The 18,022-nt window shown below is 42.2% G+C and overlaps 2 protein-coding genes across 6 annotated transcripts in view; one reads left to right on the top strand and one right to left on the bottom strand.

Moving 5' to 3' along the window:
* The first annotated feature begins 312 nt into the window (after nucleotides 1-312).
* Nucleotides 313-1,287, top strand: LOC130563546 (zinc finger MYM-type protein 1-like). The gene is made up of 2 exons (XM_057349132.1): nucleotides 313-1,057; nucleotides 1,136-1,287. The coding sequence occupies exons 1-2, from the start codon at nucleotides 369-371 to the stop codon at nucleotides 1,278-1,280; spliced, it is 834 nt and encodes a 277-aa protein (XP_057205115.1). The 5' UTR covers nucleotides 313-368; the 3' UTR covers nucleotides 1,281-1,287.
* Nucleotides 1,288-12,903: 11,616 nt separating this feature from the next.
* rps6kal (ribosomal protein S6 kinase a, like) overlaps nucleotides 12,904-18,022 on the bottom strand; it is a 128,101-nt gene continuing 122,982 nt past the window's right edge. For all 5 annotated transcript variants that reach the window (XM_057349128.1, XM_057349127.1, XM_057349131.1 and 2 more), the window contains 2 exons: nucleotides 14,366-14,506; nucleotides 12,904-14,252 (listed from right to left, as the gene is read on the bottom strand). In XM_057349128.1, the coding sequence (XP_057205111.1) occupies nucleotides 14,124-14,252; nucleotides 14,366-14,506 (270 nt within the window). In that variant the 3' untranslated portion in view covers nucleotides 12,904-14,123. The remainder of the gene's footprint in view (nucleotides 14,253-14,365; nucleotides 14,507-18,022) is intronic.

The raw sequence follows: 18,022 nt of genomic DNA, 5'->3' as shown, positions 1-18,022 counted from the left end.
TGAAGAGGTCACAAAAAATCGACACATCCTGTCTAGAATAATAGACTATGTAAAATTTTGTGGCGCATTTGAGCTGGCTTTGAGTGGCCACAATGAGAGCGAGAGCTCAGATAACACCGGGATATTCCATGGCTTGGTCGACTTTGTTGCTTCTCTTGATGGAGTTTTGAAAGAGCACCTCGAGAATGCCACTGTGTTTAAGGGAACTTCGAAAACCATGAAGAACGAGCTGTTGGACTGTATGTTGTCTGTTATGAGGGAACACATAATCCAAGAAGCACAAAGCAGCGATTTTCTATCAATCCAGGCCGACGAGAACACCGATATTGCCACACAGTGCCAACTTGTGCTTGTGCTGCGCTACATTGATGGCAAAAGCAACGTACAGGAGAGGTTTTTTTGCTTTTATTCATCTACATTCAACTACAGCTGATTCCATCACTACAGCACTAAAAGAGCATCTTACTGTCATCCTTCCAGAGGATCAGAAGAGTAAACTCATCTCCCAAGCGTATGATGGAGCCAGCGTGATGAGAGGTGCCACTGCAGGTGTTCAAAGGAAGATTCAAGATGTGTACCCAAATGCCCATTACATCCACTGCTATGCTCATCAGCTCAATCTAATAATGCAAAAGGCCACTTCTCACATACCCAAAGTTAGAATTTTTTTTTCTAACCTTGGAGGATTTGCCAGCTTTTTTTCAAGATCACCCAAGCGCACAGATGTTCTTGATAAAGTAGTTGCCCATAGACTACCAACATCAAGCAGTGTTAGATGGAACTTCCACAGCCGTGCCATCAATACAGTGTTTGAGCACAGAGAGGGCCTCATTCGCTGTTTTGAAACTATTCGAGACTCAGGTGACTTTGACCCTGTTACCACCAGAGAGGCAGGAGGCTTTGCCATGCTGCTGGAGGATCAGGATTTTAAAATCTTTCTGCAATTTTTCCACAATATCATGCCACACGTGGATATCCTCTATGCCAAACTCCAGAAGAAGGACATAGATTCAGTCCACATTAAGGGGAGCATCCAGCAGGACATACAGAAGATCAGGTAGCAGCTGTATTCCTTCTTTTGAATTTGTTATCATCATTATTGTTATTAGTCATACATTTTCTTAATCCTTTGCAGAAATTCTCTCCATTCTCTGGTTAACCAAAGCAGTGAAGGAGCTTCTCAACCAAAGAGGCGGCAGTCGCTTAGTCCAGAGGTCCATGAACGGATTGCAACAGAGGTAAGTTTATTGGAGTCCTTGTTACTCTGCAGTTTTTCATAGAAAAGCTATCAAAGGAAGCTATCAAAAAGAAAGTAAATATTAACAACAAGTTCAATGGCATTGTTTCATATACCCTCTTTGGGTACTAAATGTGTTCTCATGTCTTTGAGTTTATACATTTTTTGCTTAAATATTGTAGCAAAGAGTAGATCCTTTGATATTGGGCTTTATTAAGCTTTATGAAACTATACTACATTTATTTGCAATGCATATTTTACTATTCATTGTCACAACTCTGTCCTTCCTATCATGAGCTTTCTGGTCTGTGGACAGAGTTGTGACGGTGCCATGTCTTTTGTGCTTGTTTTGTTATGTGTGGAAGACACGTGGCCATTGTTGTCACTTTGCGCTGCGTGTTCTCCTGTCATGTCGTTCAGCCCCGCCCTCCTGACTCCCGTAATTATGCCCTTTGTGTTTGATCTCTGTCACCTGCCCGTCACGTCCCCTTTGTGATTATCCTTCGTTAGTTTTCCCTTATATAATGCCCATTTGTTCTCTGTCTGTGGCCGGTTTGTTGTCAGACACGTTGTCTTCGATTCATCGTGTCTTCGTATAGTAAGTCTCTACCCATCCTTGTGTCACTCGTTGCCTTGAGTTTATTCCCCCCACGTGGGAAGTGTTTATTTTGTGTTTTTTGTATCTTTACCTGTTTCCCCCTCGTGGGATTTTGTTTCACGTGTTTTGTTTGTGTAAATAAATACCTTTCTGTTGTATCTCTCGTCTGCGATTGGGTTCTGTCATTACGTTTCGTGACAGATAATTTTCGTCATAGTTTTCGTCAATGAAATTAATACTGATGTAAACTATTTAAAGTTAATCATCCATTATAATATCTGCTCCACTTAAATGGTCTGTACAGGAGCTACTAAAGTAAGACTTTACTACATTTTATTAGTTTATAACTAACTATACGATGAACACGCGTCCTCCAGATGCATCGTGCGTGTACATAATAATGCTGACTTTGGGTGTTTAGAGATGAATTTTTGTGACATTTGCTGTTAAACATAATGGATTGGGAATTAATAGAAAAAATGTGGTGTATGCTGTCATGTGGGGTAGTAAAGGAAGAATGTGAATGAAATGTTCTACCAAAATGACTTGGTTCACATAATCATTCAAAAGTCGTTACCTCAGAGGAATTACAATAATGATTGAACAGTCTTGTGAGCCCACGGACAAATTCAACGTGAGTCTCATCTGCACCTTTTACAATCTGTTTGTGGGAGGTAAACCGAAGTATGAATCCGACTCACTTTTAACAGCTCTTTCAGGACTTTGGACATGAAGCAGGTGCCCTGGTCTGTTAGAATCTCCTCTACAATGCCTACAGCTTTTGCCATATTGGTATGGCCTCCATAAATAGAGTTTAGGCACCAGCAACTGGATAGGTTATTTTACATACACCCTCCAGTAACTGGTCATCAACCACTTTGATGCTTTTCCAGGCCTGTTCGAGGTTGGGCTGTGCCAAAATATCCTAGATGGTGATGTTTCCCCATTTCTGATTGAGGGAACTCATAGAAGACTTTGCAAGAGGGATTCTCTGCAACATCTTCAGGCCGGCCATTTATGTCTGCTGGCATAAGTGACCTTATCATGTGATGATTCCACATCATCCTCTGGAGTCAGTTTAGTTAGAACCCTCCCTGGGTCTAGTTTATATCTGGTTATGTACATGAATTGACGCATGGTTGTAAGTGCCTCCCTAGGGGCACTTAGCTCATCTTTCTGTCTGGCATGACTAGTCAGCAGAGCCCTAATTGCTACTTCCATTTTCCCTCCTCCTAGTCTTGTTCTGTGGTAACTCAAACAGGGACCTCAAGTGCCTGCATTCTCCACCACCTGTGGCACCGGTTCTAAAGCAAGGAAAGGTCTAAGCAGCCACAAAACAAAACACAAGAGAGTCAGGATCAGAGTTAACAACAATTAAAAAATCAATTTTATTTAACCACAAACAAAATAATTTAAAATAGAACTTAGGTTCTTTCTGGTTGCGGTAGTCATCCTTCTTTTTGGGTACTGCATGTCTGTAACGGTTTCAGCACCACCGGCCACGCCCCCCATGTCGTCACCGCCAGCTCGCTTCACCCGTTCCCTCTCCCCGGAGTTCTGAACTCAGTTTCCCAGCATGCACCGCACATCCACCATTTTTGATTAGTCCACACCTGCATCACATCATCAGGATTCTATTTAAGTTTGCACCTTTTTGTTCTTCCCTGTTCAGTCTTGTTGTCTTCACTGCAATTCTATATCCCGATAAGTATATTTATCTGTTTTTTGGATATACCTGTTTTTGAAATACATACCTGTTTTTGGATATACCTGTTTTGGAAATACTTACCTGCTTTTGGATATACCTGTTTTGGAAATACTTACCTGCTTTTTTGCAATTACATACCTGTTTTTTGGATATACCTGTTTTAGTACTGCAGATGTGGAAATACTTTACCTGCTTTTGGATATACCTGTTTTTGAAATACATACCTGCTTTTGGATATACCTGTTTTGGAAATACTTACCTGCTTTTGGATATACCTGTTTTTGAAATACATACCTGTTTTTGGATATACCTGTTTTGGAAATACTTACCTGCTTTTGGATATACCTGTTTTGGAAATACTTACCTGCTTTTGGATATACCTGTTTTTGAAATACATACCTGTTTTTGGATATACCTGTTTTGGAAATACTTACCTGTTTTGGATTACCTGTTTTTGAAATACTCACCTGTTTTTGGATTTTCCTGTTTTTGAAATAAACTCCTTTTTTCTTATCTACTTCCTGGTGTGCTCTCCGTCTACCAGAACCCTGACAGTAGACTGAACCTCCACCATGACCACACCACAGACTTCTCCCGGTCCTTCACCTCCAGCTCCCTCTGATCCCCTCTCTGAACTGGTTACCCTACTCCGGAACCAACCCGCACCTGCACTCCTTCCGTCTAACCCACCATCGCGTCTAGTTCCATGCCCTACCCAACCGATATACTGGCTCGTGGAGGAGTGTAGCGGGTTCTGTCTCCAATGTGAGCTCTACATACAGTTGCACCCCGGTCAATTCTCCATGGACAAATCCAAGGTAGCCTTCATCATCTCCCTCCTGAGCGGTAAGGCCCTGAACTGGGCATACGGGATTTGGCAGGCCGGAGGACCACTTACCACTAATCTGAAGTCTTTTCTTGAGCACTTTAAAGGGGTCTTTGGCCAAGCAATGGATTACCTTTCGGTGCACGATCTACTGCTGAGGCTTCGACAAGGACGCCTTTCAGTGGCGGATTATGCCCTCCAGTTCCGCACCCTTGCGGCGACCAGTGGATGGAATGAGCCGGCGCTTGTCTCGGTCTACCGCCAAGGGCTACAGAACTCGATCCGATTACACATGGCCATCTACGATGACTCGCTCGGTCTGGAGGCTCTCATACAACGATCCATTAGTATCGCCCAATGTCTGTCAGCCTGTTCGCTGTCATCACCCGGTACATTTCCTCCACGGGTTACGACCTCTGCTTCCCGGACTTCTTCAGACCCAGAACCCATGGAGGTGGATCGTTTTCGATTATGTCCTGAGGAACATACACGGAGGTGGAACCTTAACCTTTGTCTGTACTGTGGAGGGTCAGGTCATCGCCTAGCCGTCTGCCCCGTCCGTCCGGCTCGACCAGCGTTGAGTTCTATCCATACACCAGCCTCCTTACCTCACCTTGCTCTTACCCAAGTGGTCATTATTGCACCTAACTTCTCTGTTCCAGTCCACGCCCTACTTGACTCTGGAACCGCCGGGAACTTCATTTCTCTGAATCTTCTTACTCAGTTGGGCTTCCCGCGCCTAAGGAACGGGAGGACCATGTTTGTGCAAGACATCCTAGGAAAACCGCTGGGCCGAGGTCGGATCACACACCATTCCCCACCCATCACCCTTCACATCTCTCCCAGGCATACGGAGAAGATCTCCTTCTGGGTACTGGAGGGGTCCACCTCCGATATCGTCCTGGGACGACCCTGGCTGATGGAACGTCAACCTATCGTGGACTGGCGCACTGGCATCATATCCGGATGGGCGGGTCGCCCCGCCAACACCAGGGTCCCGATCAAGGAGGAAACTTTCCTAAAACCGGTACTACCCATCCTAGCCACTACCGTCGAGAGTCCTGAGGTCCTCAACTCCGGGGAGGTTCCCGTAGATTATCGGTCGTTCCAGGACGTCTTCTCCAAGCTGAGGGCTACGGAGCTGCCTCCTCACCGGCCATGGGACTGCGCCATTGAGCTGCTGCCTGGGGCCACAATGCCCAAAGGAAAGATCTATTCCTTGTCCATCCCGGAGCAGAAGGCCATGGAGGAGTATATCGAGGAGGCATTACAACAAGGTTTCATCCGACCGTCTGTCTCCCCTGCCGCGTCAAGCTTCTTCTTCGTAGGGAAAAAGGATGGAGGTCTTCGTCCCTGCATAGACTATCGGGTTCTCAATCGTCACACCAAGCGCTTCGCCTATCCTCTTCCCCTGATACCTGCCGCCCTGGAACAGTTACGCCATGCCACATTGTTCACCAAGCTGGATCTAAGAAGCGCCTACAACCTGATTCGGATTCGCCCAGGTGACGAATGGAAAACGGCCTTTGTGACTCCCAACGGTCATTACGAATATAAGGTCATGCCCTTCGGCTTGGTGAACGCCCCAGCAGTGTTCCAGAGCTTTATGAATGAGATCTTCCGGGACCTGCTGGGGAAATTCGTTATAATTTACCTCGACGATATACTTATTTACTCCCGCTCTCGACCCGCTCACGTTACCCATGTCTCCATCGTCCTCCAACGCCTACGCCAACATAAACTATACCTGAAACTCGAGAAATGCCAGTTTCACCAATCCACCATACAATTTCTGGGTTATATCATCTCTTTCAACCAAGTTACCATGGATCAGGGGAAGGTGGAGGCGGTCCAGAACTGGTCACAACCCCATACGGTGAGGGAGATGCAGCGGTTTTTAGGATTTGCTAATTTCTACCGGCGCTTCATCGCTGGATTCAGCTCTATTGCAGCTCCCCTCACCGCCATGACTGGAAAAGGCTCGAGATCCCTGTCCTGGAATCCCGAAGCTCTCAAAGCTTTTGACCAGATGAAGCAAGCCTTCTGTACTGCTCCTACCCTACTTCTACCCGACCCAGACCTGCCTTTTCTCGTGGAAGTGGATGCCTCTTCGACCGGGGTAGGAGCGGTGCTCTCTCAGCGGCAGGGGAAGCCTCCTAGACTCCATCCATGTGCCTACTTCTCCCGCAAGCTATCCCCGGCGGAGTTAAACTACGACATCGGGAATAAAGAGCTCCTAGCCATCAAACTGGCTCTGGAAGAATGGCGACACTGGCTGGAGGGCGCGAACTATCCCTTCACCGTGATCACCGATCACCGTAACCTGGAGTACCTCAAAGAGGCCCGGAGGCTGAATTCTCGTCAGGCCCGTTGGGCACTCTTCTTCTCACGGTTCGACTTCAAAGTGACTTACCGACCTGGCTCGCAAAATGGCAAAGCTGATGCTCTCTCCAGACAACACTACGTCACCCCAGATTTAACCGAACCTGAACCAGTGCTTCCTCCAGCCCTGTTCGTCTGCCCCATCCAGTGGGCCCTCGACCGGGACATCGCTGAACTCCAACACCCTACTCCGCCGGGAGGTCCCGAGGGTAGGATCTTTGTGCCATCCGAGCTCCGCACTACCCTCGTGGACTCTGCTCATTCTGTTCCGGGATCAGGACACCCAGGCAGACAGCGCACCCTCTCGCTCATCTCCGCCCGATACTGGTGGCCTGGGATGACTCAGGACATCGCCCGATTCGTCAAAGGATGCTCAGTCTGCGCCATCGCAAAGACACCACGTCGCCTGCCGGAGGGAAAACTACTCCCATTGCCCATACCCCAACGACCGTGGTCTCACCTCGCAGTGGACTTTATCACCGACCTGCCCCTGTCTGACACATTCACCTGTATCCTGGTGGCAGTGGATAGGTTCTCCAAAGCATGCAAGTTGATTCCCCTCACTCAGCTCCCCACTGCACTAGAGACGGCTGAGGCCCTGTTTACCCATGTGTTTCGCAATTACGGGCTTCCTGAAGACGTTGTGTCAGACAGGGGTCCCCAATTCATCTCCCGGGTCTGGAAGGCCTTCTTCGGAATACTGAACATCTCGGTGAGCTTGACCTCCGGATATCACCCTCAGGCGAACGGCCAGGCTGAGCGGAAGATACAGGACATCGGGAGGTACCTGAGATCATACTGCCATACTCACCAACACAGCTGGCACCGTTTCCTACCCTGGGCGGAGTACGCCCAAAACTCCCTTCGACAGACCTCAACCGGTCTCACCCCGTTTCAGTGTATCCTAGGATATCAACCTCCCCTGTTCCCCTGGTCTGGAGAACCCTCATCGGTGCCAGCTGTCGATCACTGGTTTCGGGAGAGCGAGAGGGTCTGGGACTCAGCTCACCACCACCTCCAGCAGGCTATCCGCAGGCAGAAGCTCCATGCGGACGCCCGAAGATCCCCAAACCCCCAGTATGCTCCAGGGCAACGGGTCTGGTTGTCCACAAGGGACTTACGCCTGCGACAACCCTGCCGGAAGCTGAGTCCCAAATACATCGGACCATTCCTCATCACTCGACAGATCAATCCCGTCACCTTCCGCCTCCAGCTGCCCAAACACTACCGGATCTCCCCCTCCTTTCACGTTTCCCTTCTCAAACCCTTTATTACTCCTGTTTCTGTTTCCTCTACAGACCCTGCTGTAACAACAGATCTGCCTCCTCCTCCACCACCTCTGGACGCCGCCCAACAGATCTTCAGGGTAGAGGAGATCATGGACTCCAGGAGACGGGGAGGTCACCTCGAGTACCTAATCAACTGGGAGGGCTACGGACCTGAAGAACAATCCTGGGTACCACGGATTGACATTCTAGACCAAGCACTCCTACGAGAGTTCCACCAAACCCATCCTGAACGTCCGGGTCCTCGACTTCGAGGTCGACCCCGTCACCCTGGTAGGTCCGCTGGAGCGGACCATGGAGGAGGGGGTACTGTAACGGTTTCAGCACCACCGGCCACGCCCCCCATGTCGTCACCGCCAGCTCGCTTCACCCGTTCCCTCTCCCCGGAGTTCTGAACTCAGTTTCCCAGCATGCACCGCACATCCACCATTTTTGATTAGTCCACACCTGCATCACATCATCAGGATTCTATTTAAGTTTGCACCTTTTTGTTCTTCCCTGTTCAGTCTTGTTGTCTTCACTGCAATTCTATACCCCGATAAGTATATTTATCTGTTTTTTGGATATACCTGTTTTTGAAATACATACCTGTTTTTGGATATACCTGTTTTGGAAATACTTACCTTTTTTTGGATATACCTGTTTTTGAAATACATACCTGTTTTTGGATATACCTGTTTTGGAAATACTTACCTTTTTTTGGATATACCTGTTTTTGAAATACATACCTGTTTTTGGATATACCTGTTTTGGAAATACTTACCTTTTTTTGGATATACCTGTTTTTGAAATACATACCTGTTTTTGGATATACCTGTTTTGGAAATACTTACCGTCTTTTGGATATACCTGTTTTTGAAATACATACCTGTTTTTGGATATACCTGTTTTGGAAATACTTACCTGCTTTTGGATATACCTGTTTTTTGAAATACATACCTGTTTTTGGATATACCTGTTTTGGAAATACTTACCTGTTTTTGGATATACCTGTTTTTGAAATACATACCTGTTTTTGGATATACCTGTTTTGGAAATACTTACCTGCTTTTGGATATACCTGTTTTTGAAATACATACCTGTTTTTGTATTTTTTTTTTTTTTTTTTATATACCTGTTTTTGAAATACATACCTGTTTTTGGATATACCTGTTTTGGAAATACTTACCTGCTTTTGGATATACCTGTTTTTGAAATACTCACCTGTTTTTGGATTTTCCTGTTTTTGAAATAAACTCCTTTTTTCTTATCTACTTCCGTGGTGTGCTCTCCATCTACCAGAACCCTGACAATGTCTAGGCCACCTCAACAGGAAAGATAGAGAAGACAGGCAAAGACACTAGAACGGGGTTGCCTGGTAAGCTCCTTTTAACCCCTCAGCCTCTTTCATTCTAGGCCTCGCTGTGCCTCAGCTCCCTGTTCTGCCTGAGTGTGGACCCAAAATAATCCAAACAGAGTGAAGCTGAGTTTTATGGTGATCTTTATTAAGCCATCATTGACTACAACTGTGGGTGGTTGGAGGGTGAGCAGGAAGAAGTACTGATGGTTGATGACCTTTTCCAACTGTGACCTGCTTCTTTGATCTTGGCCCCCTCTCCCCAATCTTGGATTTTCACAGCGTGCACAGCAGAAATGCATCTGACAGGACATACGATCGTATCTCACAAGTACACAAATATGTTTAGAAACATTCAAATGATCAACAAAATGTTTTCCAGAAACTTTACATAGCAGTTATTTAAAACACAACATATATTGCGTATGATTTAAAACAGGTACAAAATAATTACAGAATCATACATTTTAACAAAAACACTTCAGACATACAATATTTTTACTTGTGTATTGTGATTGTTGTGATATGTCCAGGTTGTCGTGGTTACTCTTAACCGCCACCAGTGCTGTTTAATACCTTAAAAACAATCATATTAAATTAAATAAAACCTAAAACAACGTTTTTTATGTACTTTCATGCACTTTCATGCACTCTAACTACAGCGCCCTTAAGGAGAAAATGCAATTATTTTATACCGTAGACCACGATGAGCTGTCTAAAATCATTAGATCATCTAAATCAACAACATGCATGCTAGAACCTATACCTACAAATCTACTGAAAGAGATGCTCCCAGAAATTATAGATCCTCTTCTAAGTATTATTAACTCATCTCTGACATTAGGACATGTGCCTAAAGAATATAAGGTGGCTGTTATAAGGCCCCTTGTCAAAAAACCCCAACTCGACCCTAGAGAACTATGGAACTACAGGCCTATATCGAATCTACCTTTCATATCTAAATTTCTGGAAAAAGTAGTTTCAACTCAATTATGCTCCTTCCTCCAAAGGAATGACATCAATGAAGAATTCCAGTCTGGATTTAGAGCATGTCACAGTACAGAGACTGCTTTGATCAGAGTTACAAATGATCTGCTATTGGCATCTGACTGAGGTTGTATCTTGTTATTGGTGCTGCTAGACCTTAGTGCTGCATTCGATACCATTGACCACAGCACACTCCTACATAGACTCGAAAATTACGTCGGCATTAGAGGAATAGCTTTGAAATGGTTTAAATCTTATTTATTTCAATTTATAGCAATAAACAATGAGGTGTCACGCAAATCGCAAGTCCAGTACGGTGTACCACAGGGATCAGTCTTAGGGCCTCTGCTTTTCGCATTATACATGCTACCTCTAGGAGATAGAGGTAGCACTTCCATTGAATAATGAAGTGCATAGTCGATATAAAAAACTGGATGAGTAACAACTTTTTATTACTGATCTCGGACAAAACAGAAGTGTTACTTATTGGACCGAAAACTGCTATACGTAACAATCAAGAATACTGCTTAACTATTGACAGATGTTCCATAAAACCCTCGTCGTCAGCAAAGAATCTTGGCGTTCTATTCGATAGTAATCTGTCATTTGAGAGCCACGTCGCCAACACCTGTAAAATTGTGTTTTTCCATTTTAAGAATATATCTAAACTACGTCATATGCTGTCAATGTCAGATGCAGAGAAGTTAATTCATGCATTCATGACATCAAGACTAGATTACTGTAATGCACTGTTAGGTGGTTTCCCTGCAGGCTTATTACAAAAATTCCAATTGGTCCAAAACGTGGCAGCTCTATTTCTTACACTTACAAAAATGTATGAACATATTAGCCCGGTTCTGTCAACCTTGCACTGGTTACCTATAAAGCATCGCGTTAACTTTAAAATCTTGCTTATTACCTATAAAGCCTTACATGGTTTAGCTCCTCAGTACTTGAATGAACTCCTTTTGTATTACAGTCCTTCACGTGCATTGCGCTCTCAGGCGTCCTGTCAGTTGGTAATACCTAGAATTTCAAAATCAGGTGCAGGTGGTAGATCCTTCTCCTATCTAGCGCCTAAACTTTGGAATAGTCTTCCCTGCACTGTCCGGGAGGCAGACACACTCTGTCAGTTTAAATCTAGACTAAAGACGCATCTTTTTAATCTTGCATACACTACACTTCCATAATATAAATCCTCTGAGGGTTTAGGCTGCATTAGTTAGATCAACCGGAACCAAAAACACAACTGATGTACTTGTTGCATCAAAGAGTGCAGAACAGTACTCTACTCAGCCAGTCTCGTTGTTCCAAGGTTACCACAGTGAGCAGGATGCAGTTCATGGCCAGACCTGATGGTAGAGCGGAGAATGGGAAGCGGCGACCTAACAAGAGCTGAGATGATAAAGCTGGATAAAGAAGGACGCAGTCACCTGACACATCTTCACCACAAAATTTCAAATGCTATTAGATTATTAATGATAATCTTAAAACTATAATTTACCTTATTAGTAAGTTTATTTTTTTTTTTAGCCTTGTTGTGCAAGCTCTGTGGAGCTTGTGCAGAGGCAGCAGCTTTTGCCAGAGGGGAAATGGAATCGCCTGGTTGGGCCTGGGTTCTTCTGAGTTTTTTTTTTTCTCGATTAGAGTTTTGGATTCCTCGCCACCGTTTGCATACTGTTCTTTTGCACTATTTGCCTGGCTGGGGGGGCTGCTTAGAATTTTAAAGTTTTACTTAATTAATATTGCATATAGGAATTTATAGTCTGTTATATTTGACCTGTGCTTCTCTCTCCTTTATATTAAATGTTTGCTCTCACTGTGTGTGCGTACTTGTTTGTGTGTGTGCGTGTGTGTGTCTATGTCTATGTGTGTGTGGAGTGTTTTGTATGTAGGTATGTCTGTCTTCTGTGTTTTCACCTTTTTCTTGTTTTTACAGGTACAACTTTAATTGTTTTGCTTATAGTCAATATGTCTCATGTACAGCTGCTTTGTAACAATGAAAATTGTAAAAAGCGCTATATAAATAAAGTTGAGTTGAGTTGTACTTGTAACATATTCCAACTCTAAGTCTGTCATTCAGGTCACTAAAAAAATCTCAAAAACAGTTATGGGCAAATAAGGACAAGTTAAATTACTTGTATTGCATGTCCACCCAAAGAACTAACTGGTTACCAACACAAAACTTTTAATCCATTACGTTGTCATGATGTGGAGGCAAATTACATTACAAGGTTTTGTCGAGGTGACAAATCCAGGAATTTCACTTTTCTGGTCGCCGCAACGTACGTTTAGTCATTAGTTTAGGCTGACGTTACGTTACAGCCAAGTATTTTGGCTAGCTGGGTCAGTCAGTATGTTAAAAAACTCTAGATATTGTACACAGAGTTTGAGGCAATTCTTGCAGGTTTGTTTGTGAAAAAATCCTGTCTGACAAATTCAAAAGAATTGCCATTGCACTTGAAATTCTATTCCTGCAATTACTTTTCAGAAATATATTTTTCTTGGATACTTGACAAAAAGCACACACAGAAAAATCATGTCAATAATGTTCTTTAATGTCAGTAATATGTACAATAACTAGAAAGAAAAATATTTTAAAAACAAATGAAATAAATACAATTTCCACAATGTCTTTAAATATTTTTATGGAATATTTCCCCTTTTCTGGAGGAAAGAGATCTTCCCCGTCTAGCCCTATTTATGGTTTCAATCTTATGTACATTCATTCAACTCTTCAGAATATATAAATATAACTTTATTTCTTTACCGTTCACTCATGTACTTTCTATTCAACAAAAGTCAGAAAATGGTTTAGAGACAAGAGAATGAGACAGAGAAAGAGGAAACGTTTCACAGAAGCAACGACCTCAGTGCAAATGTGCTCATTGATCCACACAAACACAATAGAGGATTTATTTACATAAAGCTATAGAAACATGTACTGTAACACAAAGCACTTTTCTGATTGACATGTTAGACATAAACCAGGTAACACTAGCATGATTCCTCTGACAGGACACCAACTGACTTGAATCAATAACGGGTGAATCTTCTGAAAACGATTATGAAATGCCTGGGTCACATCTCCCCCAAAATCAAAACTGGCACCATTACGATTTCTTGCATTGTGACATTAGTTTATTGAAAGCTAGGAGTATTTCTTTTTCTTAGCAGTAGCCCACTGTAATACAACACAGTTGCATTGTCAAAATCAAATCAATGTAAAAAAAACATGTGTTCATAAAATAAATCTACAAAAATGCAACAAAGCATTCTTATTATTGTAATGCAACAACGTCATTTTTCAAAGATATTTAGAGAATTTCAATTCAAGCTCAAATTTCAATTAATTAAACTTTATCTGACCTTTTAATACTGTAATACAATAATGAGTACAATACAGTAATACCATATGATACGATATAAAGCGGTAATGAGAATGGGGGGGTGAATATACTTAACTGTACTTTTTTTAACATTTCTCTTTAACTTAGGCTAAAATATGACAGACACCTTGTAAGACTCACCCAAACATTCACACAGTTTTATTTAGTGAAGAGGGAAGAACATTCCAACATGCAAAACACTTGAGGGACAGAGCTGGTGCTTTTTTACTTTACCAGAGAGACAACAAAAACAGTTTGAATTGTTTCCTTACTCCCTGAAGCATTGTGTATTAGGACTCGAGGAATATAGTGATACATTAAGATGGATGTGGGGCCATCTGGAGGGGGACACAGTGAGCTGGAAATTATTTTGTTCACGTCATATCTGTAGATGTCAGCTTTTTCATGTTTCTGCGCTGAGCAAGACTTGAGGCGGCTACAGGTTCGAGAATTGGCTTACAGGATTTGTAATTCAGTGCAGAGTAGGTGGCCGCCATCGCTCCCTACAGAAGACAGTCACACAATGATTATTCCTGTAAACTCAAAAATAAATAATGTGTGCTGTTATGTGTAATGTACCTTAAATAAATAATATGTGCTGTTATGTGTAATGTACCTTAACTAAATGAGGTGCTTCATGGCGCGTGAGCTGGAAGTGTGGGTTTTGTTCCCGGCAGGCAATCCACATGTGCTTTAGTACTTGTTCCGCTGAGTATCGCTGATGAGGGTCCACATGCAACATATGAGACAACAGATCCTGCAAACAAACCACATAGAGTTTTGTACAGTGTAAAGATGCTGAGCATTCTGATAGAAAGCTGCACTGAATAAGTGTATATGCAACAGACTCTACAATGCGTATGTTTCAACTAGGTGTAATTTGCAGGCAAATGTGTACTTGGGGCCTGCTCACACATCCTAATCGAACCGTGCCGGGGCTTTTGCCTACATAAAGCCTGGTTTGATTGACTTGTGTGAACGCTCCCAACCATGCCCTGGCCCGCTTGGAAGAGGTGGGCTCGAGCGTGGTTCGGATAACTATGCTAGTGTGCTAGTGTGAGCACGCTATTAGATTATTAAATAATTTTTTAGCTCATAGTTTAGACCCAGTTAAGCTAATAGTTTTAGACATTTATATTTAGTTCAAAACGTATGTATGTAAACAATTTATGTAAAGCTCAAATTTACTTACACATGTGTAAGTTTATATATTAAATGTGTAAGTTCATAATGTTAAAGAGTATATAACATGAGATCATGAAAATTACATTTCATGCAGTGTGTACTGTTGATGTGTTTGAAAGTAAGCAGTCTGCCAAGTTGTAAATCCAAAGATGAATGAATAACAAAGTTATTGGCTTGGAAAAAATGGAGTCGACTCTGAATCACGCAAACGAGTCATCCCTAGTCCGATTCACAATCACAAAGAAAGGAGGGGATTAGACAGATGAATCCGGGAACAAATCATTTGAGAGTCAGTCAAGAAGTAAGGTAAGAATAACTGCCTAGTATTACGAAATAATAGTGTTTTTACAACTTGTTGTTGGACACTCCATAAACCAAAGTAGGACCTTAAAAATCCCTAGTTATGTATAACACAGTGGTCCTGTGACACATGACATTTTGTTCCTCTGTATGTCCCCAGATATCAGAATGACAATATACTGTAGCTCCCTTGACTTTATTTAAATTGAAGCAGGTTTCACTCGCACTTACAGCTGGAGATGTCCTTAATTGAAAATTGGTTTCATACTGAAAGTAAATAAATTCATGAATGAAAGAAACCAGGGGTGGCAGTGAGCAAGGAATGCTTAAAGTAATGGAAGCATGGTGTCAAATTCTGTCAGTCTCTCAGACCATCTATTTCCTGTGGTAAATAAGTTATTTTGCCATTATTAATAATATAGGCATACTTTAATGTAATATTTGATAACCTGATGCGCACCTCTCCAAAAATGTAACAACGCTTCAATTCGATGCGGACCGCAAACGCTGTGATTGGTCTGCTTGAACTAGGCCGTAAAGTGAAACCGTTTTTCATTTAATCCCGTTCCCATATATGGGGCACTAAATTATTTTCATTCCAATAAAAAGAGCTATTGTTTTTGAGCGAGAAAATAAAAGTTCTCCATGTATAACCCTGCAGTTTATTTTTTATTAGTGTTCAAAGTCGGCAATAGTTCCTTCCTCGCGTAATCATATTTTGATCATGAGTGATTAGGCGTCACGTCATGTGTAGGAAGCACGGCCAATGAGGTGACCACTATTTGGAACGACAGTCCAATATGTCTGTTCCCTTGTTATCAATCTCGAGTAGCGAAGAAGAGGAAATTACGGCCAGACCTCCTTCAAAATTCCGTAAAAAGGATTATAAACAATGCTATATGCATCTCACGTCCATAAAGAAAGGATTTTACATGCAAACGATGGGCTACATACAGAAATAGCATCAAACGGTAGCTTGTTTTGCACGGTGACAATCAGAAAATAGCAGAAACAGTTCAAGAAGTTCAAGATGCTCACAAAGATCAGTCTGTGTCATCGAGTAGTAGTACTTCAACAACTGAATGTCCTAAAAAGAAACTTAGGTCCAGGATGAGCCTGCCAGTAGCTTGTGCAGGTCCTGTGCTTCCTGCCTTGTGCATAATTTGTAAGAAAACGGACAAGTACATTACTGTGGCAGGCAAACGCCAGAAGGACATCTTTCACAGGCAGAAACGTTGTCAGCAGGTGGGTACACGCACGCACACGTTTTAGCTTTGACGTTTTATGCTATATGTTGGATACCGTGGCAAAATTTTAATTACAATTAGGTAATTTATTTAATGTTTACAGATTTTCATTGTTTTGCATATAGCTACAGCCAGAACAATCAATATTGTTTAACGGTTAACACAGTTTTATATAATGGTTTTTATTTACAAATTTGTTTCATAATATATATAATTATATAATATTTATTTACAGGCCAGTTGCTGAAAGCTGCTGAGATTAAGGAAGACACTAGCATTCTTGTGAATATTCAAGACAAAGACTGTGTGTCTCTGGAGGTGCGATACCACAAGTCCAGTTACAGACAGTACACCAGGTTCTTGACAAAGTCTACTGCAACAGTTACTGGGACCTTAGAAGAACAGTGAGTTATTATATTGCATTATCAAATGATAATTAAAAATGGTAGTACATTTCAAAGGTAAAACATTGACCATCTGCATAGTCTGTATATTTGTCTGTAAACACCGTTTTGACTGCACAACTCAATAATTAATTCAATATGATCAACTGTGTAGTGGTTTGTAAAGGGTGAATGAACAAGTAATGTTTTATTAACAATTATTATGTTTTATATCTAAAATAGAAGTAATTGTGAAATAGTTATAGCACATAAAGTAATATATCTTTTTTTTCTGTTTTGTTTTCAGAAATGAGCCAACCTTCGATTCCAGCTACAAGATATTCTGTGAGAGGATCATCTGTCATAGAATAATTGTAAATCAAGAGGTGCTGACAATGATGCAGCTAAGGAGGATCTTTTTAAATCTTAAGAAAAAACATGAAGATCTTGATGCTTCAAACTACAGGTAATTTAAATAGTAAAATAAGTTTCTTTTAAATGCAGCTTTGGAAATAATGTTTCTGCAACATTTTTATATTTTATTACAAAATTTTAATTTATAAAAATGACAACCATAATCATATTTTATAAAGTGTTGAAGCTCATACACACTGTATTTTAACTCAATTGTTTTCAGTGTAAATATATCTTTATACCATTGTGATCATATTTCGCTGTATCTTTGTTTCAGGTAGGATAAATTGAAGAGGAGGTTGATCCGTGATTTCCCCCAGCTGGTGTTTCACTCGCCCAACAAGTGCAACATCAGTGAGCTGGTTTTTGTCGAGACACTGTCTGCAGATAAGATGATCGACAGGCTCCCTCATCCATCAGGTACAGAAACAACAGAGTCAACTGAGGTAACTAGCCAAAGTGACAGTTAAAACATGCCAAGTACAACAGCTGGTCCGCAAAGACAAACCTCAATGGCCTCCATCAATTCTACAGAAGACACAAGGACATTGTATAGTGCAGCATTGATTTTAAAGATGCTTCTATATGACTCTCCTGGTATGACATGTCCATGGCCACCCACGTCAGATGATTTAAATGTGAGTGAAGCAAAATCTGTTGTGCCAATCGAACTGTACAATCTGATTTCCTGGATTATTGGTGCAATTGAGGAACCAACACTGGCCCATTATGTTGCTATTACAG

The sequence above is a fragment of the Triplophysa rosa genome, linkage group LG13 (assembly GCF_024868665.1).
Source record: "Triplophysa rosa linkage group LG13, Trosa_1v2, whole genome shotgun sequence".
Classification (NCBI taxonomy): Eukaryota; Metazoa; Chordata; class Actinopteri; order Cypriniformes; family Nemacheilidae; genus Triplophysa; species Triplophysa rosa.
This window is presented reverse-complemented; position numbering and strand designations above follow the sequence as displayed.